Raw genomic sequence first — 27900 nt, 5'->3', positions numbered from 1 at the left:
CAAGCTGGTTCAAGGCCAACCCAGATTCTGTAAAACTTTATGAAAGATTTCCATCTTTCTGTGCAGCAGCCCTCTTCCCAGATACTGGCTGTGGCAGGTCAGTGCATTCTGGAACAATCTGAAAGGCCTGGGGCTCATGACCTTCCATCATTCTCCACTCATCTAGTCTCCAGCCATCCCCTCGTGGAGACCTGGAAGAGGCAAGTGGGTTTGATGGTGCAGCTGTGCCCCAAAGTCTCCAGTATCATGGAGAAGCCAGCCCTTTCTTCCTTCAGTAGACCTTGAAATACAGGTGCAGACATAGCCACGATTTAATGACAACCCACTCCAGTATTCTTACCTGGAAAATCCCATGGACTGAGGAGCCTGCAGGCTCCTCAGTCCATGGGGTCGCAAAGAGTCAGACACGACTGAGCAACTTCACTTTCACTCTCTTACTACATGGGTCAAGAATCTTTGCAAGACTGGTTCCTTTGAGAAATCAGAGCCTCAAAGCTTACCGCACAATCACTCAAATCCTAAAAACAACCAACTCCTTGGTGGGCCCTGCTCGCCTCCTGGCTTCACTGGGTAGAGGGCCCTCAAGGGCACTCCTTGTGGAGTGCACCCCAGCCTTCTGCTCCTTCCCCCTGTTCTAGATGAGGATGGTCGATGGACTGGATCCACACCTTGGACCTGCACAGCTGTCCTCCCAACTACTCTTCCTATCCTGCCCTGCATTCCTGTCCTGCTCATCCTTGCTTGGACCCCTCTCACATCCGTTCTTTTTTGCTTATCCCAAGATGGATTAGAGTCTATGACCCCTCTCCCATCTGGGCTGTCCCCAGTGGGCCAAGCCTCATATCCACATAGAATTCCTGCAGAGCTGCCCTTCTCAGCCCCATCTCTCAACTTCCTAGGGTCCTGTAGCCTTTGCCTGCCTCTCCAAGACCTGCCTGTGTGGTTGTCTTTCCTACCTCTGGCTGCCTGCCTTCCTGTTGTGGCAGCCAGCACTGTGATGGCTGAGTGTTGGGGGTGTCATGTGAAGGCAACTCCAATTGTGGGGTCAGAAAATTTAGTTTGAGACCCACTCTGCTTCATAAGCTCTATAAGAACTTGGGGGGAAATGGGCAACTTTCATCCTCAGTTTGGAACATCTCTAAAGTGGGGAAAGAAGTAATGTATAAGTTGGAGTTTTTAGGTAAGGAATGGAGGCAATGGTAAACCATGTGAAAGAATTCGTTTTTTGATAGTGAGATGCCACACAGGCTCTCTACCTCTGCTGCTGACTTTATGTATCATAAGTGTCTCCAGTTACATTTCATCCTCCACCATTCTGCAGACAAAGTTGGATGTGGGGAAGGAACACTGGTTGACCACCCCTGGAATTGGATACTCTTTAATTATAATTTTATTTATTTTTCCCCTAATTATAATTTTATTGATCTTTTCTTAATATTGTATTATCAGTGTTATATAGGTTACTTCAACATGTTATGAACCCCATGATACATTGAAAGTATTATAGTTTTAAACAGCAAACAGTCTTTTAAAGAGTATGAAATGAAAATTTTGGAATTTTGAAATTTTACCATTTATACCATATCAAAACATCAAATTCCTTGGAATAAACCTAACAGAAGATATACAAGCCCTTTATGCAGAAAGTGGGGGAAACATTGGAGGAAATTACAGAGACCTAAATTAGTGGAGTGAGACACCATGTTTGAGTTATGAGTCAATATTGCAACGATGGCAGGTCACTGGATCTGGTCTTCAGATTCACTGCGATGCCAATCAAAATCTCAAATGTGTAGAAGTGTGTGTGTGTGTGATTTTAAAATCTTAGCCAAGGCACCTGAAAAAGAACACGGCTCACCAAAGAAGCCATGGTGTGAGTGAGCGCTCAGTCGTGTGCAACTCTTTACAACTCCACGGACTATAGCCCACGAGGCTCCTCTGTCCATGGGGTTTTTTCCAGGCAAGAATACTGGAGTGGGTTGCCATTTACTCCTCCAGAGTAGACTTGGATACTCTTGCCTAGGCCCGCTCCGTCTTGTATTTTACTCCAAACCAAAGATGGAGGCAGCTCAGGCAAGGGGATTTTATCATGCCTGGCACAGACCCCCATTTTCCCATAAATCTCAAGGAGGACGGAGGGCCCTAGAGCTCAACAGAAAAGTCCCAGGAAAAGTCCCAGCCTCCGCTTCCCTAGCAGGGCAGGGCTGAATTAACCTACAGCCGTTTGAAGGATTCCTCAGAAGGTAGAATCTCAACAGAAGGCTTAAAAGTGTGAAGATACAGGAAGAATGAGGCCCCTTGATCGCTGTCGCAGCACTCCCCACCTCCTCCCAGACCTCAAGGTGACCCACAGTTGTCTCCATTTATTTTTCGACATGGAAGCCAAGCTCTTAGGGTGTGGGGGTCACTGATCCCCAGCATCGTGTCCTGCTGCCCTTCCTGAAGCACCTGTGTGCTGGCAGCGCTCACAAGGGGAGAGCTCTGCACGCTCCAGCCAGCCCCTCCACCTCCAGAGTGGGTGAGATGTTTCTCTAACACTCTTTCTTCATTCAAGCTGGGACTAGTGTGATGTTTCAGAAGTAAAAACCAAACTGGGAGCCAATTATGATCTTTCCACCCCAAGCAGATGGATGTTTTTGCTACAGGAGACCTGGATGTTAAGGAGAGGCAGAGGGGGCTGGGGAGAGGGCTGCCTGGGGTCATCCCATCACCCCTTGGGAGTACTCATCACCTGACTCCAAAGGGGACCCTCTGGCCCCTCTACTTTCTTGTACAGAGCCAGCCTCTCCCTGTTTACCTGGCACCTGACAGAGTCTTCCTATAAGTACTTACATTGTAGAAGGGTCTTCTCACCCAAAGGAATAAGGAAAAGCCAGTGGGAGGTTTTCAGTGGCAGCACTTGTCATTCCAGAGCCCTGATGGTTTGATTTTCATCATTATGTCAGACCTGGGACAAGGGTGAAGGGGGAGCAGGGATTGGGGAATCGATGCGTGAGGGAACCTAGGGAAGAGGTCTGGAATCTTCCAGGTCCTTCTAACTGCTGGGACAGTGGATCTCAGAAATTAAAGGAGCATCAGGGACTGCAGAGGCTACCATGTACTTTCTGCTCCTTTCCTGCCTCCTTCCTTCTCTCAATGACATGACCAGGGTTGATTCAGCAAGGAAACAGCAGCTCCTCCCCTCCCCTGACTGCACCCAGGGGCGATTTTCCCTGCAGGACTGTGGCTCTATAGCTGGTTTCCTACCATTGTTGGGCCACAGCAGTGTCTGCGAGCTACTTTCTCTCTGGGCTCTGGATTTCTTGTGAAGGAAGGAATGACGGCTCTGCAAGGGCCCACCAGGAAGCATAACCATCAGGCACTGGTCTGACTGGAGTACAGGGAGCCGCTCCTTGTCTGGGGTGGATTCTGAAATTCATCATGCGTGAGCTTACCGGTAATAAGATTACGAATAGTTTTCATGGATATTGAACAGGTGATTCTAATGCCCATTGAGGGAGGCTAGCGTGGATGACCTCTAATAGCTCTGTGAGCCCTGAGATTCTGTGAGCCTGAGATCCCTAATATTATTGCTAATATGCTGTAACTTATAATAATGTTTTCAATGATGCATATCATTAATAATAATGACCGTTATCACTCTGCCTTTCCCAACCCGATGTGTGATCTATATAACTAAATGGTAACTCCTCAGGCGTACATACCAGAGATGATACTTACCACTGTTACTTTATAAGAAAGAAAACTCAGGCCAAAAAACAGACTCTGAAGCCAGCTCCTCACACTGGATGCCCCTCCTCCTCCAGGAGCAGGTGCTCCTGCCTCAGGCTATTCAGGACCCTCCAGTTCTTCGCAGCTGTCCATCTGCCCTCTTCCAGGCCTCCTCCCAGCCACCTCAGAAGTTCCTGGGATTGCCACAGTTGTTATCCCTCTGCCCCTGCTTGTCCAGTACAGGATTCTGGTCCTGCCTGGGTCCCTTTGACCCAAAGCTAGTCACGTCACCATGCTGGTCCCTTTGAAACTTAAAATCTAGTGAATTCTTCTAGTCAGAGGTGCCGTGTGGGCTTGAGGCCAATCCATCCACCCATACGTCTCCTCCTGGGTAGTAGATCTATAAGTTTTAAGGAATGAAAATAGGCCACCTCTGTAAAACCAGAGACCTGGAAACCAGCTTAACCCTGCCCCTTGAGGAAGTGTGTAAGGCCCTCCAGTGCGTGCCCGGTGTCCTTCACTTTTATTTTGATTTCTCTCCACACTAGAGCGTGCTCGGCATGCAGTAGGTCAGCAGATGCTTGCTGAAAACACCCAGTGCTGATTGCTCCAACTCTCTCACTTTTTATTCTGGTTCATTTTCTCAAGTTCAAGGTTCACATACCAAGATTCAAGCTCTGACCTAAAACCCAGCAAGCTCTGCATCTCTAATGGTCTCTGCAGTTCTGTAGGTAACTTCAGTGTAAATCAATTTATTGAATGTTTACCCAGCTCTGCCACTCACTAGCTGTGTGACCTTGGGCAAGTTATTTAACCCCTCTCTACCTTAGCTTCCCCAGTGGGGATGATAATAGTAACCCATTTGATTGGATTGTTTTGATGATAAATTGAGACAATCTATAGGAAGCTCTTAGAACAGTGCCTGGCACACAGGAAATTCAATGAATGTCAGCTATTATCAATGTAATCTTGCAGTTCAACGTCAGCTTGGAAAATACCAAGCTTGTGTCAACCTATGAATGGATGAGAACTTTCCCATAATTAGGGTAGTTAAGGCAACCAGCCAATCCCTGGTAGGCAGAATATTATCCTCGAGAGATCCCCCAAGGAATGTGTGGAAAGGGTATGATAGGAAACCCAGGAGGGTAACATTCAAGATTACTGGATGTAACTGAAGGCTTAATTCTCTTCTTCTTGGCAATATTCCTTCTCAAATGGTGAACAAGATACTTGCTTGTTACCCGGACATGCCAAGTCAGAGATGGAGGGGACAGGTGTGGGGCTCTGAGGTTTTGTCTCATGGGAAAGTGGGATTGGTCACAGAAAGGTCAGCTGATAGATGTAACCATGGTTTGGGGAACCAAGGACACCTCAGATACAGCACTGGGGATTCAAAGGAAAGACATTCACCCAGGAAAGACATATAAACTCTGGATTTATATCGCTGCTGGATGTGCCAGAAAGGACCAATGAACACATGTTACAGAGGAGGTGACAGAAGAAGAGGGGGTATGCTCATCATCACCCCCCAGATGGGCAGCCTGGACGGAGGGGCCCAGGGCCATGGGAAGTTGGTCAGTAGGCTGACTGGCTGTGGACCAGACGGGCTTGGGGATCCCATGGAGATGGGTGAAATTCCAGATTCACCCTCTCATCAACAGGAAGCCAGGTAAGTAACTGCAGGCTGCACTGACATCCCAGGAAGGGCCTGGATAGTGAGATCTTCCTCAGCGCAGCCCCAGAGAGACTCCAGCACTCAGTGGTGGGGAGAATGCTGGCTGTGTTCACCAGGAGTACACTCAACTGTTGGCTAAAAGGATTAGAAGATCCTTATCCCAACAAAGCAGGACCATAACCAGACTAGAGCCTGCAATCTGGGTCCGTTTCCCCGGAGTCAGTGAGCAGAAGAAAGATGCCAAACATTGTTCCAAATAAGATCATGGGACAAGACCGCTGCACTTGTCCAAAGACGCTGGATGGCCCTTCTGGGGATCACAGGATAGCTGGAGAGGGAAAGGTCAGCTTCCCTCTTTGGTCTGTTGGGAAACATATTAATTTCCCTCTGCTAGAGGCTGCAGGGAAGGGAAACCTATGAGCCTTGTAAACATTCACTGCTGTGAGCTTGGGAACTTGAAATAAGAAAATGAAAGCTGAGAATCTAAGATCTTTGGTTTAAAGGCTGAAAACACAAATAGATATTTTTAGACTGAGAAGGGGGTAGTGTTCCTTTGAGATGTTTGCGGAGCAATCCATGTAGGGGTCTGATTTTATTATTCAAAGGTAGAAACCTCAGTTGTTTACCTGTGAGAAGCCTTCTTTTCACAGCAAACTTTTCCTGCCGCCAACTGCATCACACGGGTCTGGGGATCTAAGCGTGATGTGCAAAACTATGTGTTTAGATTTTGCCTGCTCCTTGCCAACAGTGGTTTTTTTCGGATGCATGCATGCTTAGTCGCTCAGTCATGTCCGACTCTTGGCAACCCCATGGACTATAGCCCACCAGGCTCCTCTGTCCATGGAATTCTTCAGACAAGAATACTTGACTGGGTAGCCATTCCCTTCCCAAGGGATTTTCCCTACCCAGGAATCAAACCTGGGTTTCCTGCATTGCAGGCAAATTCTTTACCGTCTGAGCCACCAGGGAAGCCCTTTCTTTTGGATAACTGTGTCTATTTCACCAGCAGCAGTTTGCAGAAATCCCTATGGCTGCAAAAACAAAGGAAGCCCCACCCAGTTTACTGAAGCCCTGAGACCTTTACTGCAAACACTGAGAACAGACAACAGAAGACACAGAAGTACTCAGCCTGTACTTAGAAAAAATCGATACCCACAGACTCTGCGAGAAAAGTTACTACCCATGTGGAAAGGGGGACATCTGAGACAGTGACCTTCCTCTTACCTGGTTAAAAATGATATCACTTAAAAAAAAAAAAGCAAGTCTAAGTTCTTTTGGAATTTTAGTGCTGCAATCATGGCAAAATGAAAAAAATCTCCTTTGAGGAGAATCTGTGGACTGTATCAATTTGTGGACTGAACTTGGGGAGAGAGGGTTGAAGTCTTGCCAGAAAGATTAATAATTCAGCCAGGCTCAGAGTGTATCAGCTACCTCTCTTCTGCAAGAGATCAGAGAGCTAAAGCCTTCTGTCTATCAGGAAAGAGGATCTGGTAGGCAAACACCTCTTCAGTTAGAGGTTTTTGAATTAGGAAGAGACAGGAAGATGGGTTTGGTCTTTGGAGTGAGCTATTGTGAGGTTTTCTGTCTTTAGGAGACAAAGTTACAGGCTTTCAGGGCAGAGAGGACCAGATGATGCTGGAGGTGGAAAACTATTAAACAAGGGACCTCTAGAGGTCACCAGGCCAGGAGGAGGAATGGTAAGGTCTGGGCAGGACCATCTGAAGCCTGGGTGGATTTTCCTGGCCAGAGTAGGAATGTACTACTTTTTGGCCAAAAAAGGCCAAAAAGACTAATGTGGGGTCAGAAGAAGCCACTTAACCAAGAGGACCTTGAGTCAACATTCTGAGAATTTTAGTCCTTGAGGCCAAACCAAGGGCTTTCAGATTAGACTATAAATTTGACTACTTCAGCCAGGACAAAATACTGTCTGAAGCTAATGAGTTGAAGGGAGGAAGAAAGAGTGAGGGAGGTAGTGTGATGTCATGGGAGGAGCTAAGGGTTTGCAGCCAGACTTACTGTGTGACCTTGTGCAAGTTACTTAACCTCGCTGAGCCTCAGCCCTTCATCTGAAAGACTGGCATAATAGTATTTACCTTGAGAGGCTGCCGTGAGGGTTTAGTGATACGTGCAGCTGAAGCAGCAGCGCAGGACCTAGAACTGTAGGAGCTCAGTATCTGTTAGCTTCCTTCCACTTCCAGAAGCTGAGCTCGCAAGTCAGTGGCTGTACACGTAGAGCTGGCTGTACGAGCTCCGTGCGGTTCTCAAGCACTTTAAAGCCAGTTAGTCTGAACTGAGATGTGCCGTGTGAAACACACATCAGATTCCCAACACTATGTACAGAAAAAGGGTACAATATCTTATTAATAATTCTGTAGTGATTATATGTTGAAATAAAAATATTTTAATATATTGGGTTAAATAAACTATATATTAACTTCACCTGGTTCTCTATACTTGATTTAATGGCCTTCTAGAAAATTTAAAATTACAGTGCAGCACAGACTTTACACCTCTTAGACAGTGCTGACCTAGACACTAGAGGAAGATAGGGTTGGGAAGCTGTGTTCCAGAAGCTCATTTGTTTCTCTCCCGTGGGTCTGTGCTTTGGTTTGTTGTCTCGCATGCGTGAGTGCTCAGTCACTTCAGTTGTGTCAGATTCTTTGTGGCTCTGTGGACTGTAGCCCGCCAGGCTCCTCTGTCCATGGGGATTCTCCTGGCAAGAATACTAGAGTGGGTTGCCATGCCCTCTTCCAAGGGATCTTCCCAACCCAGGGATCGAACCTGAGTCTCTTATGTCTCCTGCATTGGCCGGCAGGTTCTTTACCCCTAGCCCCACCTTGTTGTCCTGCTTCCCCAGTAAAAGACCCTTTAGAAAAAAACAAATGCCATCTTGGGCTCACCCAGAGTGGGTGGAAGGCACTCTGGCGCCCCTAGTGGCCATGTGTGGTGGTGGCCACTGTCCAGGAAAAAGGAAGCAGGGCTGAAGGTGAGAGGACAGAGCCGTCAGGTGGTAGGTAGCCTGGACAGACTGAACTATTCCTTCTTCGCCTGGAGCTTCATTCCAGACCCTCTACTGACCTTTACTCCAGGAGGGTGCGTCCATTCTCTCTTAGTTCGGAAGGCTCCCGTGTTTTATGTGAACTTGGCAGGAAGCAGGCTCTCACCAGGCAGAACCAGACATAGGTGTGAGAGAAAAATGCCATCTCAAGGCCACCTTCAGAAAACCACAGTTTCCAGAGAAATAAACAGCAGACTTCACAGACACAGGAATGTTCTTTTTTTTTTTTGTCTCTCCGAAGAAGTGTGGTTAGTTGTTTTTAAAACTGTACATTTTACTGTACACTATTTTTTTTTTTTTTTTAGCAAAGGAGAAGGTTGGCATTTGTATTCTGCCCACAGGGATGTCGCTTTCCAAACCTGACAAACACAAGTGCTAGTAACATATCATGTCACGACAGAGCTTGGAGCCGCCGACGAGAACAGACAGTTGGTTCCCCTCGCTTCCCAAGTCTACCCCTTTTCCTCTAGGCGTCTGAACCCAAAGGCAAAAAGAGAGTGGCACTTGGGGTCACCTCCTCAATGGCTACATTTAGAAAAGGCTGAGTGAGAAAGTGCAGAGGGAAAAAGGAGAGCAGGAAAGTGGGGCAGAGAAAGGGAGGGTGGGGGAGATTTTCTTTCACGCCACCGAGGCTGGAGGTCTCCCATGACTGCAGAAAGCTTGTGCTCCAGAGCTGGGAGTGGAAGTGAGCTTGTGGTCTCAGGAAGAGCCCGGCCCGGTCTGTTGATGACCTGGTCAGGACCAGAAAGGGACTGGGGGGAGGCAGAGAGGCACCAGCAGAAAAGAAATGAAGACAGGAGAGAGGAGGGAAGGTGAGGAGAGAGAGGAGGGGGCAGGGAAGGAGGAAGGCATGGGGTCTGGAGGCTCCTGGGCGGGAGCCAGAAGGCAGTCCTGCATAGACGGTTCCCTGCCCTCTGCCTGTGTGTTCTGGGCGGGGCTGGGAGATCACCAGCTCAGCTCCAGGCCTGAGCCCATCAGAACGTTTCAGCCCCAAATGGGCTCACCTGTATGCTTTGTAGGCTGTGTGGTCGGCAAGTGGCAGAAGGAGGGAGAGGGAGAGACGGAGGCTAGGACTCTGTGGTGGAGGTTTGGGAGAGAAAGGAATGAGGTGGGGAGAGGTAGTGTGTTGGCAGTGAGGCGAGACCTGGGATAGACAGGGGCCAAGAGAGACAGAGATGCTGGGGAAGACCCTCCAGATGCTTCCAGATGCCTTCCTCCGCACTGGCCACAAGTCCTCTGTCTCCTCTCGCGAGTGTCTGTGAGTGTGGGGTTCAGTCTCCAGATGGACAGAAACCCATGTGCCCCTCCTCATCTTGTCATTTCCATGACAGATCCGCCTCCTGACTGGCATCATGGAAGGCAGCCCTTGTGTCCCCGTGTCCCACTCTGAGCCACCTTCTTCAAGAACAACGAAGGACAGGCTCTAGACACAGAAACGCCCTAGCCACGGTGAAAACTTGGTAACAGATTTCAGACACCACCCCCAAGAGGTACGTGGTCTTGGGCCCTGCCCTGACTTGGTCACTAACTCACTATGTGACCTTGGGCAGGCCCCCTTGGACTCTGGCGGGAAGGAGAGAGAAGGTTAAGGGTGAAATGATCGCAAACACCTCTTCGATCTTCAAAATCCTACAACTCATTTAGTTATGAAGAGTCCTTAGTCCTTCGAGCTGGGATTGGAGATTTGGTACACTCTTGGTATTTTATGAATTAGGAGCCTGAGGTCCCAGAGAGAAAGGGTCTTGCCTGCTGTATTCAACTGGGTATTGGGTGGTGGCTCTGAAACCCAGACTCGCAGCTTTGGACTCTGTGTCCAGTGCTCCTTCTGCTCCTTCGAGTCTGCTCCCCTTAAGAGAAAACCTCTTGGCAAGCCCCTCACAACCATGCCCCACCCCGTCCCAGCTTCCCTTAAAAGAAGCAAAAATCCCAAAGCACCTCCATAAGTTAACATACCTTATACCCATGGGTCTCATAAAACCCTTCTCCCTCTCCCGCATGTAGAGTCCTGGAAGTTACCCTTCTGGTTTAAGCTGATGTGCTGGGTGTGGGGCGTTGTGTTTGAGAAGCAAAGGAAGCTGGGCCAGTGATGGGGGGTTCACTCACTCCTCCTGAGTGTGGGGACTTGGGAGTAATGAGAGAGTCTAGGTGGAGGACTTCAATCTTCCCCCAAACAAATGTGCCACCCAAATCATTCCCTGCTTTGCTCAGTTGGCAGCAACTGCCCACTACCAGGGCTGCTGGGACCTGCTTTTGTGTAGCATAAATTCTCCATTATCTGTGTCACTGAAGAGGAGGAGTCTGGGACGTGGAAGAAATAAATTAAGAAACAAAAACAACACTGGAACCATCCGCAATCCAAAGCCGCTTGCTTATAGGCTACATTTGTGATTAGAAGGGCAGGAGCCCTGCCTTTCCAAACACTCAGGGCTCAGTCTGACATGTGAGCGATCGAGTCCGCTTTCCCTGAGCACACCCCGACGGGTGGTGGGGGACGGGCCTGGGAAGGTGTGTGTGGGTGGCGTAGTGGGGAGGGGGGAGGCCGTTGACAGGGAGACAAAATGGTCCCTGGATGTAAACATCACCATGGAAACTCCACAAAGACTTGTGGGTAAAGATGCTTCCCCTTCCCCCACCCTGGTAGGGTGGGAGGGAGGAGGCCCACCCCCAGGCCTACACCGTGCTCTCCATCACCCACTCGGAGCTGCCAAAAGTTCCTCGGGCCCCCACCAGCCCACTCTCCTCGAAGGGCAAGAGCATGCCATTTACAGAGAGGCTGCGCTTTGTCCAGATGTTCGAGACCCTCCGTGGGGGGCTGTAGCCACCGGGGGCGACCCCTCCGGTAGCCGCGGCCGCAAAGTCCCCCATGTCGAAGGAGTGGCTGCGTTTGGCCTTGCCCTCCAGGGGCAAGGGGAGCAGGCTCCTGGCCCTGGCCGCGGGCGGCCCCAGCAGTGGCTCTCGGTCCGAGGGGTGGCCCTTGGCCGACGTCCCAGACCCCCTCCCGCCTGGAGTCCTGGAGTCCAGCAGCTCCTCCTTTCTCTGACTTTTGAGGTCCAAGGAGGCGAAGGCCCCCATGAGGCGGTCAAGGTTGGGCTTGGGGCGGGGGGCAGGGGGTGGGAGCCTCCAGGGGCCCCGTCCCAGCCCCTCCCCGATGCCCAGGGAACTGGAGGAAGAGGAGTCGCTGCCTCGGGCCAGGCTGGCACTGAAGTCCATGAGCTCGTTGCGCACCACCACCTTGGGCGGTCCGGGCACGGGGGCCCCGCTGGGCACGCTGCCCAGAGCGGGCGGCTGGGCCCCGTTGGTCTGGGAGTGCACGTTGGTGACGGCCGCCGCGGGCTTCCCCGCGCCCTCCTGGTTGCAGACCTTGTAGCGCACCATGAGGATGACGATGAAGACCAGCAGCGTGGCCACGATGATGCCGCCGATGACCAGGATCATGGTGCCGCCCAGGATCTGGCTGTGCATGGACTGGCACTGCGGGTAGTCGGCCTTGGTGAAGAACTGGGCGCAGCCCACGATGTTGGTAGCCGTGAGCGTGGTGGCCGTGTCGTCCCACATGGCCAGCACGCACAGGTCGTAGCCAGTCCCGGACACAAGGTTGTTGACCACAAAGGCCTTGTTGGAGGCTGGGATCATCCTGGGAGGTGGAGGGGATAGGTCCAAAGGGGGAGGGATGGTGAGGAGCAGTCAGGTGATGGGGGGACAGGGGCAGAAGTGGAAGAAAGAGAGAGGGTGACAGAGAGGAGACGTGGAGAAGGAGAGAGCCACAGGCACAGAAAGAATGAGGCAGAGAGGGGAGGTGACGGGTGGAGAGACAGGAAAAGGGAGAGAGGGCGTGACAGAGAGGAGGGGGACCCAGGCAGGAGAACAGAGATGGGGGGAAAGGGGGCAGATGTGTCAGAGCCAAATACACAGAGAAAGAGACATCGGCAACCAGGTGCGGAAAACAACCCAGAAGATGTGGAAATAAATCGATGTTGAGTGTGACCAAGAAGGGAATGGAACAGGAGGTAGTTGACGGTGGAAAGCAGTTAAGAGTTGGAGGTTCGGAGACCAAAGGGGAGAGATTCAAGGGAGAGAAGAGAGAGGAGGCATGGGGGAGGGGCGGAGGGGGAGGCAGAGAGATTAAAGATGTGAAGAAGCAGCAATTAAACAAAAGGGACTCCCCACCCCATTCTGCCTTGTCCGCTTCAAACAGCCCCTCAGTCTCTGGGCCATGGGGGTGAGACTCAGGTCAGCCATGCACCCCGCTGTCTGTCCTGGGAGATTCCCCAGCACTGACTGAGCGCCGTTCCGAGCCTGAGCTGTGCTGTCACCGACAAGGTCCTGTCCTCGGGGGCCAAGGCCATCCTCCTCTCCAGACGGCTTTCTCACGTCTCAGGAGGGACAACTTCACTGCTGCACACGGGTTGGGGTGGGTGGGGGGGTCTAGGCAGAAGGAAACTGGAGGCGTGAAGAGGGGTGTTGCTTGGAGGGGAAGGGCAGGGTGCAACGTTGACGACTGGGGGGAACTCTGCTTCCCAGAGGGAGGGGAGGGGTCCTCCATCACTGCCATAGCAGGCCAAGGGCATCCAAAGACCCCCGGGGCAGTATCACTGGTTGGGGAGGCCTCTACGGCTCCCTCCACCTTAAGGGAGGGTCAGAGAGGGCAGCAATCTCCCCACACTGGGGCCGGTCCACCCTAGCCTTAGCCCTTCCAGCATGCCTTCTGGTGGGAGTTCGTAGAAACGACGCCTGTCTCATCCCACATACACTCTTGCAGAAATACTCACCTCGGCCGAAAGGAGCCACATCTCCCTGCAGCCTCCCCCACTGCCCCCCAGACGAACACTCCCAAAGAGCCCGGTGTGCTCCTGTCCCCTGCTACTCCAGCGCCATCTGTGCCCGTCAATGGCTCACACCCAGGCAGCTTAATTGAGACCTCAAACATGAAATCCTGGAGCCTGAAGACTTCCACCTGGGAACTGCGCACGGAGGCTGGGACTGACAGGCAGGTATTGACGTCTTGTCAGTGGGCAGCCCTGGAGGCTCCTGCCTCGCGCCTCACTCTCGGCCCCTCTAGGCTGCTGGGGAAGCCACACGAAGAAATTGAGTCCTCTGCCCCATGCCCACCCCCATCCTATAGCTACAGTGCGTGGGGCAGAAGAGGTGAGTGGAGGAGTTGGGGGCCTGGATCCAGCAAAGGCCCTGCACCCAGCCCCTTAGGTCTATCTGTCCCACCTGTGCGTCATGGCAAGCCTGGGCCCTCAGATCACAGAGGACTGGCCAAGGCTCAGAGAGGTTAAGTGATTTGCCTGAGGTCACCCAGCTGGGACTGCCAGGATGAGGCAGTTGGGGCTTTGACACTAGCTTCTAGATCCACAGTCTGGGCTTATTCCTTTCCACAAATGAGGATGATTTTCCTCATCTCAGTGAAAACCCTGCCCCGGCCTGTTGCAGATCAGCCAGCCCCTTCCATGGAGCAACTCAGCTCACTGAGGCTCACGCTCCTCCACAAACAGAAGCTCGGTTCTGCTGGGCCCGCTGCTGTGCAGAGTCCACTTCCTTCCACCTCAGGGTAGCGATGTGAGCGTCGTGAGTTGGAGCGGCAGGAGCTATGCACACCCAGAATGGTGACAAATAGTAGGGTGTGTGCTTAGTCGCTTCAGTTGTGTCCGACTCTTTGCGACCCTATGGACTATAGCTTGCCAGGCTCCTCTGACCATAGGGTTTCTCCAGGCAAGAATACTGGAGTGGGTTGCCATGCCCTCCTCCAGGGGATCTTTGTAACCCAGGGTTGAACCCGTGTCTCTCAGTCTCACGCACTGGCAGGCAGGTGCTTTACCGCTAGCGCCCCTGGGAAGCCGGACGACAGTAGAGCAAATGCTTCAAGGCAAGTGTGTTCAGGCTGTGCTTTAGGCACCCTATGTCTATCAACTCGCTTAGCCCTACAGTGACTCTCTGAAGCAGCTACTGTCGTGGTCTTTTTTCTGCAGAGGTGTTAGGCAAACGTAACATGGCCAAGTCAGTATTCAAACCCAGGCAGTCCAGCTCCTGTCCACTCTGACCCACCTCACTCAGCCACCTCTCTGGGTCATGAGCAATAAATGAACATATCCCTTTAGGGCGGGGATGGGTTGGCTGGTTTATTGAACCCCTGGTATGTGACAAGGGTTTTCACACTCAATATTGTGTTTAAACCTCACCACAATCCCAGGACACAGGAGAGGGACTCTGAGCCTAGAAATCATCTCAGTATTTAGCTGTCTTATCCTGGAAGCAGACCCGGCTATTACTACTACTACTACGAAGAGTAGCCAACACTGAGGGCTTCCTCTGTGCCAAGATCGTTAAGAGGATTAACTCATTTAATCCAACAATTGTTGGGAGGTCATTATTATTACTGTTTTACATGTAAGAACCTGAGGCACAGAAAGGTTAAGTTGCCTGCCTGAGAGTGCCGAGCTAGTACGTGGCAGAGCTGGGATCCGAACCAGACAGTCTGGCCCCAGAGCCTCCGCTCCTGATCGCTGTGCCTTGCTGCCTCACAGCCATTGCCCTGTCTTCCTGCCCTCCCTGGGGCGACGTTGTGTGGACCCTGCCCGGCCTCTCCCCATCCCCCTTGCTTCCCAAGTCAGGGAAGATCATGATGCGATGAAGCTGCAACTGGGCTGCTGTTAAGGGAGGTGTTTCAGGGTGAGGCTGATCCTTAGCAAGCAGCTGGCACCGAGGACGAAGGGTCAGGCTGGGGAAATCCTTGCACTGTAAATGGTCCATCAGAAGCAAGGCCACATAGAAAAGCCTGCTTCCCAGGATTAAGAGCAGAAAAGCAGCTCTTGTTTTCTCTGGGGGGTTGGGGAGTGGGGGTGGTGTGTGTGTGTGTGTGTGTGTGTGTGTGTGTGGACTTAACAGGAGAACTAGAACCAGCTGGCTCAAACCTCCTTGGAAGTCAAGCTTTCCTTTGCTGACAATAATAACCAACATTCACCAAGTGCTAACCTTGTGCTGGGCAGTTTACATGTAGTATCTCATTTAGCCTCCTGACAATGATAAGCTATCATTCCCACTTAGGAAAGGAGGAAGCTAAACAGTTTTCACTTTCCCTTGGGGGAATGGAGCTGAGACCAGATTTGTATCTAGGATTCAGAGCCTGGTTCTTAATCACAAGCAAGACTGCTCCCCACTCCAGGCAGCGAAAGGATGGCCTGCGTGAGAAAGTCATGTGAATCAGGCACTATCCAAACCCTAGTGACAGAACCAACCTCATCTGCTGCCCATGTGGCCATGTCCACCCCATTTTGTTCCTGACTACTGACTGCCCCCAGGCTAGGCCTGGGGAGCCTGGATCCCTCTTTGAGACAGACTGGGACCTGGTGCCCTTCACTGCAGTGCTTGCCCCTGGACAAACGTCTCCTCGAGCAACGGCATACAAAGAAGATTCCCTTCTCCAGGGGATCTTCCTGACCCAGGGATTGAACTGGGGTCTCCCACATTGCAGGCAGATTCTTCATCATCTGAGCCACCAGGGAAGCCCAACAAAGAAGCTGTTGCTGCTGCTCCTAAGTCGGTTCAGTCATGTCCAACTCTGTGCGACCCCATAGACGGCAGCCCACCAGGCTCCCCCGTCCCTGGGATTCTCCAGGCAAGAACACTGGAGTGGGTTGCCATTTCCTTCTCCAATGCATGAAAGTGAAAAATGAAAGTGAAGTCGCTCAGTTGTGTCCAACTCTTAGCGACCCCATGGACTGCAGCGCACCAGGCTCCTCCCTCCATGGGATTTTCCAGGCAAGAGTGCTGGAGTGGGTTGCCATTGCCTTCTCTGACAAAGAAGCTACAAGGGACTGAAAGTAACTCGTGCATGCACAGTTGGGGCAAATAACAAGCTACAAAAAGGCCAAAACCCAACTGCCACTTCTGAGGTGCTAGAAGCAAAAGCAGGGTCCTGTGCATGATCTCTGCACGCAGCACCAACACAGGGGTGGGCAGACCACCCAAGCCACCCTTTGAGCCTGATCCACCAATCTATCCCACGCTCGTCCCATTTAAGGGACCAGCTCAACCCCCTCCCCGCCGGGGGGTGAATAAGGGCAACTGTACTTGTTTCTGCTTCCTCGTGCTGCAGCAGGAGCCCCAATAAAGCCCTGCCTGAATTTCTCATCTGACCCTTAGCAATTTCCATTGATTAAAGAGTCCAAGAACCCAGGTTATTAACAACTTCACTCCTACCCACACCCTACTAGCACTCTGGCTGGGAGGCTGTGCCTTCTGAACCTCTCCCACTTTCCATCACCACACTCATGCTTTTGCCTGGGCCTCGCCATGTCTGGTCTGGATGGATGCAATGTTCTCCAAACTGGCCTCCCCGCCTCTGGCTGTGCTTCCTTGAAGTCTGTGCTCAGCACCATCATTTCCAGAGTGCTCCAGCTAAAGCACAACTCTGGACGTGTCCCCTGGCCGCTGAAACAGTCTTCAAGGGCTAACCATGACCTACAAGGGATGTCCAGGGTCCTGAGCTGGGCTCCCAGTCCAGACTTCCCATCCCATTCTTGCCCTTCCACTCACACACCCCCATCCTAGCCCATGTTCTTAAAACAACTCAGAATCAGTCAGGCCTTGTGGTGCAGAGGGCACACTCACAGAGCAATGGGATGATAAAGGACCACTTGTAAAGGGACTCGTTACAAAGACGTGGACAGGGGATGGGGACCACGGAGCACAGGCAGTGACCCAGGGCTAGCCGCAGCCAAGCTGTTTCCAGATTCAGGAAGGAGACTCACGCAGGTCGGCACTACTCGGAGTGTGGCCCATAGGAGGGTGGTCGTTCATGAGCTGTTTGTTCCTGGTCCATGATCAGACAGCACAGACGTTGAGAGTAAGCTTTAAGAATGTTTTACAGCCATTTAGCACTGGTTGTGACACCTGAATGAGTGATCATTTTTTTCTGATCAAGTGTTTCTATGATATTCTTACAAAAGCATTGGTCTGCAAAAAAGAAAGCTGGTCGTTCACCACAAATACCTTGAGAAGCACTGGCCTAGGCAGAGCAGGGTGCCTCAGGCTTGGCACTGCTGGCATTTGGGTGATGAGTTTTGGCGGTGGGGCGGTCCTGTGTACTGTATGTGTTTATTAGCAGCATCCCTGGCCTCTGCCCACTGGGTGCCAGTAGCCCCCCTCCCCAGTTATGACAACCAAAGACGTCTCCAGACATTACCATCTGGGGACAGAATCACCGTCTGTTGAGACACATCAGTCTAGAAAACTTGGTTGAGGGACAGAGACAACCAGTGGCAACGGTACAGGGTGAGGACCAGACAGGTACCCCAGCCTCAAGTCTCTTCCCTCTTCCCAGGCTTCTGCTACTGCTCCCCATGACCGAACCCAGCTGAAAGCCAGAGTTCATGGGCGCGCGTTGGTCAGCCTTTCAGGGCACACAGCAGTGGGCAGAAGGGGCAAATGGATCTGGAGAGGCAAGAAAAAAAAAAAAAAAAAAGATGTCTGGCACAACTATTGGGTCATAGCCCTCTTTGTGAAAGCCTCATCCTGAAATCCTGATAGATTTCTTTCCATCACATAAACTGGCAACATCTCTTTTAGTAGAAAACATGAATTGCTATTTTAAGTTGCTCCAAAGTGTTAAATTTAATTAAGCTCATACGCTCTAAAGCACAATTTAAAACTGCCACCCCAAGCACTTACCCAGGAAAAACAAAACAAGCGTTAAGTGGCTGCTTCTGAGCTGTTTTTCCTCCTTTTTTTTTCCCCCCCCTATTAATATTCTTTTGGTATTTGTTCATTCAGTTTAACACTAGCAAATAAATATACAGCTGATTTCTACAGTTGATAGCAGAGGTTTTAGAAGAAATCACACAGGGGCATATTGGTTACTCTCTCATAGTGGTCATCATTCTCATACTGGTTATTCTCTGCCATCTGTCTTCCCTTCATCTGCCCACTCCTGAACGACGAGGAACTACATTTCCCAGACTCCCTTGCCTGCCCCCAAGCTCCTTTGCTTCCCAGGTAGAGTTGGCCAATGGAGGCCCTAGCAGGTAGGAGGAGGGGAGAGCCAGGTATTTCTTCCTCTTTTTCTGCTTCAAGTGGTATCTGCTTGTCAGCTCCTGAGCCTCCTCTGTGATCCCACCTTCAGGGGTTCTAGCTCCTGCCAGATCGACCTGGATCTTAGGCTCTGATCAAACCATCTCCTCCATGTACCTGAAGTCCTGGGGTGGGCTGGGTGGTGGCGGTGGCTTCTGGCTATAGCTAATCTCTGCGATGCTCACCCCTCAGCAATTCCATCACCTGTAACCCCACCCCAGTACCAGATTCCTTCTTAGATCTAGAGTGCTCATTTTTTCCCTTGACTGAATCCTAGGTGACATAAGAACATATACTTTACACGACAAGAAGGAAAAAATTGTTTTTTCCTTGCCTTTCCGGAGAAAACTGTCATTACTTCATGTCAGTAGCATCACATCTTATCTAGTAGAACTCCAGCTGAAGGCAGCACTTTGCCGCCTTCTCGGAATCACTCATCACTCCCCAAATCTACCACCTGGCACTTTTGCACAGAGCAGACCCTCATCCTGGAAATCACTTGTGTTTTTCCACCTGGTGACCTCGTCTTTCGAGGCCTGACTCAGCGTCACCTCCGACCCCATCTCTACTCTCTGCTCCCACAGCCCCTCCTGCCTTCCTCCAATAGAGCCCTTCTCCACAGATGCCCGTGTCTCCCTGGAGGACATGGGCTGTGTCTTCATCTTTGCATCTCCTCTGCCAATTCATAGTATCTGGCCTTGAGTCACGGCTGAGTAAATATTTACCCTATGGTTGAGCAGTGAATGAAAGAGCGCTTTGCTAAATGTTAAGGCCTGTACAAATTTGAGGGATTCTTAGTTAAATATAATACGATGGCTGGTGACTCTCAGACACTGGCTGGTCCAAAGGAAATCTTCCTGGAAAGGCATTTTTCTACATCTTTGAAGGGCACCCCTGACAATCTTTATGAACTTGCATGTAGATACGTGTTGGACTGTGTGAGTGCAAGTGAATGTGTGTGTGTCTGTGTGTGTGTGTGAAAAGATGTGTGGAAGACATGTCTGTGTGTCTATCATTTGAGAGTTGACTGCCTGAGTATTTGTGTGTGTGTGTGTGTGTGTTTGTGTGTGTAAGTGTTCACATACAAATGGTACACAAAGGTTCTGGTTCCATCCAGCGTTGGTTACTGCTATGTCCCTCTTCTACCCAGCTTCCTCAGTGCCCCAGAGACTCCACATGTCCCCCAGTACTTCTGAGGGGACTCCCCACATGACCTCTCCCAGAGACACTTGCAGGCCAAGCCTACTTTTCCCTAACTGCTACCTTTAAAGCTACTGCTATCTTTACTACCGGAAAATGCCATGGCACCCCACTCCAGTACTCTTGCCTGGAAAATCCCCTGGATGGAGGAGCCTGGTAGGCTGCAGTCCATGGGGTCGCTAAGAGTCGGACACGACTGAGCGACTTCACTTTCACTTTCACTTTTCACTTTCATGCATTGGAGAAGGAAATGGCAACCCGCTCCAGTGTTCTTGCCTGGAGAATCCCAGGGACAGGGGAGCCTGGTGGGCTGCCGTCTATAGGGTCGCACAGAGTCAGACACGACTGAAGCGACTTAGCAGCAGCAGCAGCAGCTTTACTACCACTACTACCATTAAAGCTATACTATTCCTGGAACATCTGGGAATGGGGATGAGAGAGGTTCTTAGAGGCCACCTGAGCCTGGGGGCAAAGCCTGTGAGCGGACCACCGTTGACGACTGGCCCCCTTTCGTGGGCTCACTCCAGACCACACTCCCCAGCCACCTGTGCCCTGGGCGGTGTCCAGGTGGTGAGTTCTGGCAAAGGGGACACAGCAGCAGCAGTGTGTACACCTCTGGGCCAGGCCCGGAAACAGGGGGAGTCCCTGCTCCATTCTCCCTGGACCCTGGGTGCGGTGACCAGCCTCGGCCCACCCGAGGGGTGCTGGAAACCTGCATGTGAGGTCTGCCTCCTGCCAAGTCTGTATGTGAGGAAGGCCTCCTGACAAACCCGGGAGACCACCCTGGACCCCCGGGAGAGAAAAACATCAAACTCCCCCATGCTTGAGCCTTTTGCATTTGCCTCCATTTGCCCCAGGAGCTGGACTCTCCTAACTAATCCAGCCCCCTGCAGATATGATGAGGTGACCCTGAGGAGTTCATTATGTGTAGGTGTGTGACAGAGAAAAAGAGAGGGGGTGAGTGTGTGTGGGGGGGCAGGTGACTGAAGGGGAATGTGTGTGTTTGTGTAAGAGGAAGCAGTTGGTGCTGGTGTCTACACAAGAAATGCAATTCTTGCCTTCCTGGAGTTGGGAGCAGACACCACATCTTTCACCCCAGCCTCCATCCCCTCAGCTCCCAGCACTTTGAGGTGCTCTCCCTTCCTCCCCCTCCCCCGCCACTCCCCCATCAGCGATGCACCAGCCTCCTGCTGAGCCCCGGCACTAATTTGGAGACCACGTCAAGCTGCCCCCACTCCACTTCGCTGGCTCTGCACCCTCATTACTGGCTCTTCACAGAATCCCCAGCCTGCCAAGCTCCCTGGCCAGCCATGACATCTCAGGGCACATGAAAGGGCCTCATTAAACCAAGGCAAGCAGCCTGGATCCCCAGCCCCTCCCTCTATCTGCCAGTCCCAAAGGGGCCGGTTGGCTTCCCTGCACAGCTGCCAGGAAGGAGAACCATGGGGCTGGGTCTATATGGCATATGATTTATTGAGTACATACTATGCACCCAGAACTTGATAGGCAGGGTCTCTCTGATTCTGCACACTGACTCTGTGAGTAGGAATAATTATCCGCACACTACAGATGAAGAAACTGAGGCTCAGGCAGATCAGTCACCTGCTCAAGTTCACACAGCTGGAAGGCAGCTGAGCCAGCTTTGTAAGCCAGGGCTGCCAGACCACCCAGCATGATCTTCCCTGTACCGTATTATTACCTTGAACTCAACTGGGCAGAATCAGATCAAGGCAGAAGCAAATCTCAGTGTCTAGCTGTTTGACAGCAAGTAAAACACAAAAAACACAAATGTATATTACTACAATGGCAGGTAACATTTATTGAACACTTACTATATGCCAATCAGTGTTCTAAGCACTCTACCTGTATTAACTGATTTAATCCCCACAGCAGCTCTATGAGGGAGGTACTATTACCCCCAGTTTACACAAAAGAAGAACTCAAGGCTCAGAGGAGTTAAGTGATCTGCTCAACAGAGAAAACATTTGTGCTTGGCCGAGACTTGAACCCAGCACTCTCAATCAATGCTCTTGATAACCCTGAAGTACCTCTCGTAATAATGCTCCCCATTTTAGAGATAAGAATTAGCTGAATTGACCTGAAGCCACAGAGCTAATCAGAGACGAGAGTTCCACGAGTGGTAAGCATTGTCCTACTGCTCTGAAAGCTTCGGGAAGGCCTGAAGGAAATGAGGGGGCTGCCTGGTTCTCTGTGGGCAGTTTTCCCATAGAGGGAGCTGCTGCCAATGCAAAGGCCCTGAGGCAGGGACCTTGAGAAGACCGGTTTGGCGAAAACAGAGTGATGGAAAGGGAGAGTGGTGGGAAATGAAATCACCAAATTAGGAGCCAGGAGCTGGGTTCTAGAGGCCTTGTCTGGTGTGCCAGCTCCGAGGATTAGACGAGTGCTGGTATTGAGAAGAATTCTGAGGCTGTGTTCAAACTCAGCAGAACAGACTGCCGTGGGTCTGGAAGGACCTGTCTTTTGTATTTGTCGTTTCTGATCTCGGGATCAGAGAGCAATTAGAGAGAAGGACTGTAATTACCAATATGTATCGCAGAATCCCCTCTTCTGGTCTTGCGCCAGGTGCTGGCCTTCCCTGAATGCAGGGCCCTGAGTGATAACAGGGGCAGGCCCGTGGCTCCTTCTCAGAACAGGATTCCTGTAGAGCCGGCTCGACTCAGTGAGGGCTCCGAGAATCAAGAGCCTCTCATTAGCTTCTGAGAAGGGCCAGGGGCCAGGCTCAGTCACTGCCCCACAGCCCCTGCCCCTCCTGAGAACACGGGGGCTCACTTGGGTGCCTGAGGCACTCTGTCTTATTGGCAATGATTTTGCCCATCAGAAAGTAAAGGAGCCACATTCAACAGGAGTGAGATTCCGAGGCAGAGAACCCCAATATCCATTCCCACAGCCCTGAGGACAGCAGGCGGGGCTGGGGATCAAAACTCCCGGTTACACCGGCCTCAGATGACCTCCCTGGCTACCCACCCCCACCTCTCCTCTACAAATGGCCAGTGCGTCCTGTTAAGGCCCAGGTCAGGTCAAGTCCTTCCTCTGCCCCATGCCCCCAGTGAGGCCTGTCTCACCTGGTCAGGGTCTCTTGTGCCCCACAGGCCCTTTGTGATCTCCTCTCAGCTCTCCCAGTTCCCCTCATCCTACTCAACCCACCCACTCTGCACCAGTCTCCTGGCCTCCCTGCTACCCCTCAGACTTGCCAAGGGTGCTCCTGCCACAGGGCCTTTGCACTGCCTGTTGCCCTTACCTGGATGCTCCTCCTCCAGATGTCCTACACTCCCTGCCTCATCTCCTTCAACTCTGCTCCAACGTCACCTCCTCTAACTGCCCTATTTAACACTGCCAGCTTCCCCATCTGTTGCCCCCTGCAAGCCCCTTACTCTGCTCTGTCTTTTCCCACTGCATTTTTATTGCCTGACAGTCACTATCATTTGCTTATTTACTAGGCTTCCTGTTAATTATCTCTTTCTCTCTCCTTCCACTAGAATCTCAGTTCAGGGTTAAGATAAGGGTTTTTTGTCTCCTTTGTTCGCTGATATTTCCTCAGCCTCTCAAACAATACTTGGCACATAGTGGGCCCTCAAAAACATTTTGAATGAAGTGAATGTTCTGTATTGGCATTTCCCAATACAGTAGCTGGGCTTCCCAGGTGGCTCTGTTGGTAAAGAATCCACCTGTAATGTAGGAGGGTGGGGAAGATCCCCTGGAGAAGGAAATGGCAACCCACTCTAGTATTCTTGCCTGGAAAATCCTGCGGACAGAGGAGCCTGGAGGGCTACAGTCCATGGAGTCACAAAGAGTCAGACACAACTGAAAGTGAAGTCGCTCAGTCGTGTCCGACTCTGCGACCTGTGGACTGTAGCCCACCAAGCTCCTCCATCCATGGGATTCTCCAGGCAAGAGTACTAGAGTGGGTTACTGAGTGACTAACAAATAAAATAAATAAAACGCAGTAGCTATACGTGGCCGTTCAGTTCCTCCGTCACACTAGGCATATTTCAAGGGCTCAACGGTCACAAGTGGCCAGTGGCCACTACACTGGACAGTGCAGCTGGGAAGCAGCCCACCGTCACAGAGTTCTACTCACCAAGGCTCTATGCCCCTCTCCAGCAGGTGGTAGGAGTCCTGCCATCTCCCACGTGAGCCCCGGCACCCCCAAAGAGGTGGGCCAGGCCGGGGAGTGTTGTCAGGCTCACAGACACCCTCCAAACAAGGACAATTGATCTTGTAGGCTTCAATCCAGGCCTCCGAGCGCTCTGTCTTCCTAGGCCTTCTCTCCGTGACTCTGGAGAGTTTCAGCCCTTCTTTTCAGCCCTTCCAGCTTCCCTTGGCTCCTGGGCCTTCTAGGTTCACTGGGGTCTCTCTGGGGCTCCCCCAGGCCTGACTCAAGCTTGTCACCCCTCCCCCACAGTGCTCTGCCTCTCTGCCTCTCACTCAGCCTGTGGTCCAGCCCCTTTCCAAGCAGCCTCCCTTTACCCACGGTCCACAGGCTGGGCCAGCCCCAGGCCAAACCAGAAAGGCTTTGGCCCCTCTGGTTCCCTATTGCTATAGCACATTCCTGCATTCCCACTTTTCATTTACTAGCTATCCTTAGACTTCTGCTGTATCTCTATTAAGAAAAGTCCCTGATGAATCCAGTCACCATTATGACTGTCACCCTTCTCAGGAATAGACACCTTTAGAAAGAGAGGTGGTAGAGGGCAGTGGTGATCCTGGAGATAGATGGATGCTGGGTTCAAACACTGCTTCTGCCCCTTCGTAGCTGAAATCACTTACTGGTGGTGGGAGGCGGGGCAAATTCTTTACCTTTTGGGGCCTATTTTCCTAGAAATATCCTATTTCTGTAAAATGAGGCATTTATAATCTCCCCTCTATGGGGATGTTATAAAGTTTAAATGAGTCATGATTCATGGGGAACCTGGATCAGTGTCTGGCGCACAGTAAGAGCCACTGGAGAGTTTGTTATATAAAGGACTGGGTGATGCTGAGCTAAAAGTAACATTTATCTCTGACAGTGGAAATCCAAGCCTCAAGGGTTCGTGGCTGGCAAATCTCTTGCAAGCATCTCATGGGAGATGTGGGAGGTGCCTGGATCCTGGCTGGGCCAACAGGAGCCCTCGTGGCTTCAACAGCATGTCCCCCCCCCCCCATCCCATCCCCCATGCTCCTGCTGCATGTGACTCCAAAAGTCTTTTTCAGATGATACCTGGTGACAGTGTTCGTTCAGCCCTGGCTGAGTGATTGCGGAGATTACTGGAAAATAAACCAAAGGGAGCCAAGTCCCAGCAAGCTGCCTCTTCACCCACCTCCCCAGGGTCAGGACTTACCTGATGACAGGTGAGGATCTGACCTGGGGAGGCCCTGCCTTTGCTCCATGACCCGGCACTTGCAACAGACCCAGCTACCTGGCAAGGGTTTGGGAAACCACCAGCCTCTGTGTTCGGCTGAGACCACAGTGTCAGGGCAGGAATTCCTCCCTGTTCCACGGCATCCCTTCATCAAGAGGGTAAAGCCGAGAGGTCAGCGTGTGAGTCTGGGGCTGGACCCCCAGAGTTCCAAGCCCAGTGCCATTGCTCACTGGCTCTGTGACCTTGGGCAAACCACTTAACCTCTTTGTAGAGGGGGACAGACAACAGAGCCTCCCTCACTGGCTTGCTATGAGGATGAAGTGAGCCAGTGCCTGCAATTGAAACTGTCCCTGGTCCATCACGAGCTTAGAGGATGCTACCGATTCTGACCGAGGGGGGTCATCTGGTCCCAATGAGGCCAGAGAAGAATCCGCAGCATGAGGTTAGATTAAATACTAGCTGGGGAGGCAGGTGCACAGCCCTACTTCAGGCATGCTGGCCGAGCTCTGGTGGTGGGACTCTGCACTGGCCCAGCCAGCCCTCCAGCCCGGCCTATCTCTGCTTGACCCGCCACGATGCTGCAGCTCCTTCTAGGCCTCCCTCTGCCACCTCCACTCTCAGATCACAGGAAGGGTGGGCCGAGGGGGCCATCGGCACCTCTGGCTGTTGGCCCTCCACTCACACACTTCCACGGACACACCAGACAGCCCCACCTCCAGCTTCACGCAACTCTGAGCAGCTCAGAATTCCTGCTCTCACTGCTGAGGTCTGACAGTTGCCGCTTGGTCCCACCAGTCGCAACTCAACCCCATGGGGACACCCACGGGACAAGGCGTTTCTTTCTTGAACATATGTTGGCGCTTCCCAAACTGTGCAGCAGCTCTCTCACCCCGCCTTGCGTTTCCACTTCTCCGGAATGAACATTTCCATCCCTCCCCACCATCTCCTTGGGACTTGCTCTCCAGCTTGCACCCCAGCTGCTTCCCTCTGATCACATGCCCATCTGTCTTTGGCCCTCCTCTCTGCATGTATGAGTGTCGGGGGTGGGTTTTAACTCTTAGAAAAGCATCAATTTCCCTCAAGTAGACCCTACTTTTCCTGAGGCCCCCCACCCTAAGACACCACTCCGTTCGGGAAGCCACATCGCAACCACAGCTCACCCTGAGCAGGCGGTTAATGGAAATGCCCTGAGATTACCCACGTTTAAGCCATACTGCTCCCATCCTGCTCCCTGAAGTCACGTCTCCACCACTGTCGGCTGAGCCCACCCAGGCAAGGCCCCCTACCCACACCAGGCCTCTCTCTCTCTGTATATCCTTCTCTCTCTGTCTCTCCTCATCCACGTTTCTATGGATATGGGACTTTTCTCTGCATTTAACTGTCCTTGGCTTCCAGCCCCTGAGGATTGGGTCAGCACAATACAAAATGCAAAGCGCTAGTCACTCTGTCGTGTCTGACTCTTTGCGACCTCATGGACTGCAGCCCACAGGCTCCTCTGTCCACAGAATTCTCCAGGCAAGAATACTGGAGCAGGTAGCCATTCCCTTCTCCAGGGGATTTTCCCTGACCCAGGAATTGAACCTGGGTCTCCTGCATCACAGGTAGATTCCTTATCATCTGAGTCACCAGGTCGGCACATCGCAGGGAAAAAAACTGTGGTCTTTGGAACCTGGCAGAAACCTCTCTTTGAAGGCTGGTTCTGCCCCCGACTGATGGTGTAACTCGGGGTCTTTTTCCCTCTCTCTGAACCTCAGTTTGCTCACATGAGAAATGGGGAGAGCAGTACCAACCTCCTGCAGTGTGAGACATGATGTATGCTGGGGAAAACATGACTGCCCCTCCTCTCCTTTCCAGGGCCACTCGGTACCCCAACGACAATGACGACGGCAATGATCATTGCCATTTATCTCCTCAAGGAGCTGAGAAAAACTTGCTCAATAACAATTCATCACTTACAGAAGAAACACAGAAGGTGTCAGACCAATTATACCTTGTTGTAAACACAGGAGTGAACAAAATGAAGATTCCCCACCAGCCACCTCCAAACGCACTAGAACAGCCAGCAGATGCCAAGTCAGTGCCACCCAGGGATATACCCGATCAGACAACCCTGCCCAGCCAGCAGATCTGTGATTTCCCAGGGGCACCGCCCAGAGGCAAAGTCACCTGTGGCGCCAACTCCTTAAAAATGTCACGCCGGCGCTTACTTAAGCTACAAATATACTTGAATCAGAATGATGCAGAAGAGATTAGGATGATCCTTGCACAAGGATGACATGCAAATTCATGAAGCATTCTGCATTTCTATGAAATGTTGACACATGTTACAGCTTGGGTGAATCTTGAGGACATAATGCTGAGTGAAACAAGCCAGACACAAAACACAAATGTCGCGTGTCTCCCCTTACAGGAGGTACCTAGAGTGGTCAAATTCATAGACTGACAGTAGAAAAATGTTTGCTAGGGGCTGCGGGAGGAGGGAATGGGGAGTTAGCATCAGATGGGCACAGAGTTTCAGTTTAGGATGATGGAAAAGTGAAGATGGATTCTACAGCAATGCAAATATACTTAAGGTTCTTGCACTACAGACTTAAAAATGGTTACAATGGTACATTTTATGCTATGTATATTTTAGCACAGTAACAAAGTGGCCAAAAAAGACGCTTGTTGCCTTTTACCCCCATTGTAATCCCCTCCCTCTATCAGATCAGAAGCTTCTTGAAGAAGGGAACTGTATCACTCTCTAGGTAAGTCTGTGCTAGGGTGAAAAAAGCTTATTGACCATGCAATGTAGGTAAGTCGCTTCACATCTCTAAGTCTCCCTC

The 27900-nt window shown here is 51.5% G+C and overlaps 1 protein-coding gene and 1 non-coding gene across 2 annotated transcripts in view; one reads left to right on the top strand and one right to left on the bottom strand.

Annotated features, from left to right (window-relative positions):
• Positions 1 to 10793: 10793 nt before the first annotated feature.
• LRFN2 (leucine rich repeat and fibronectin type III domain containing 2) overlaps positions 10794 to 27900 on the bottom strand; it is a 41971-nt gene continuing 24864 nt past the window's right edge. The window contains exon 2 of the mRNA XM_025270474.3: positions 10794 to 12078. Coding sequence (XP_025126259.3) covers positions 11115 to 12078 — 964 coding nt within the window. The 3' untranslated portion in view covers positions 10794 to 11114. The remainder of the gene's footprint in view (positions 12079 to 27900) is intronic.
• On the top strand, positions 27279 to 27381 carry LOC112583059. Its single transcript, XR_003107420.2, has one exon. It is a non-coding gene; the product is annotated as a U6 spliceosomal RNA (small nuclear RNA).

This window comes from Bubalus bubalis, chromosome 2 (genome assembly GCF_019923935.1).
Source record: "Bubalus bubalis isolate 160015118507 breed Murrah chromosome 2, NDDB_SH_1, whole genome shotgun sequence".
NCBI lineage: Eukaryota > Metazoa > Chordata > Mammalia > Artiodactyla > Bovidae > Bubalus > Bubalus bubalis.
This window is presented reverse-complemented; position numbering and strand designations above follow the sequence as displayed.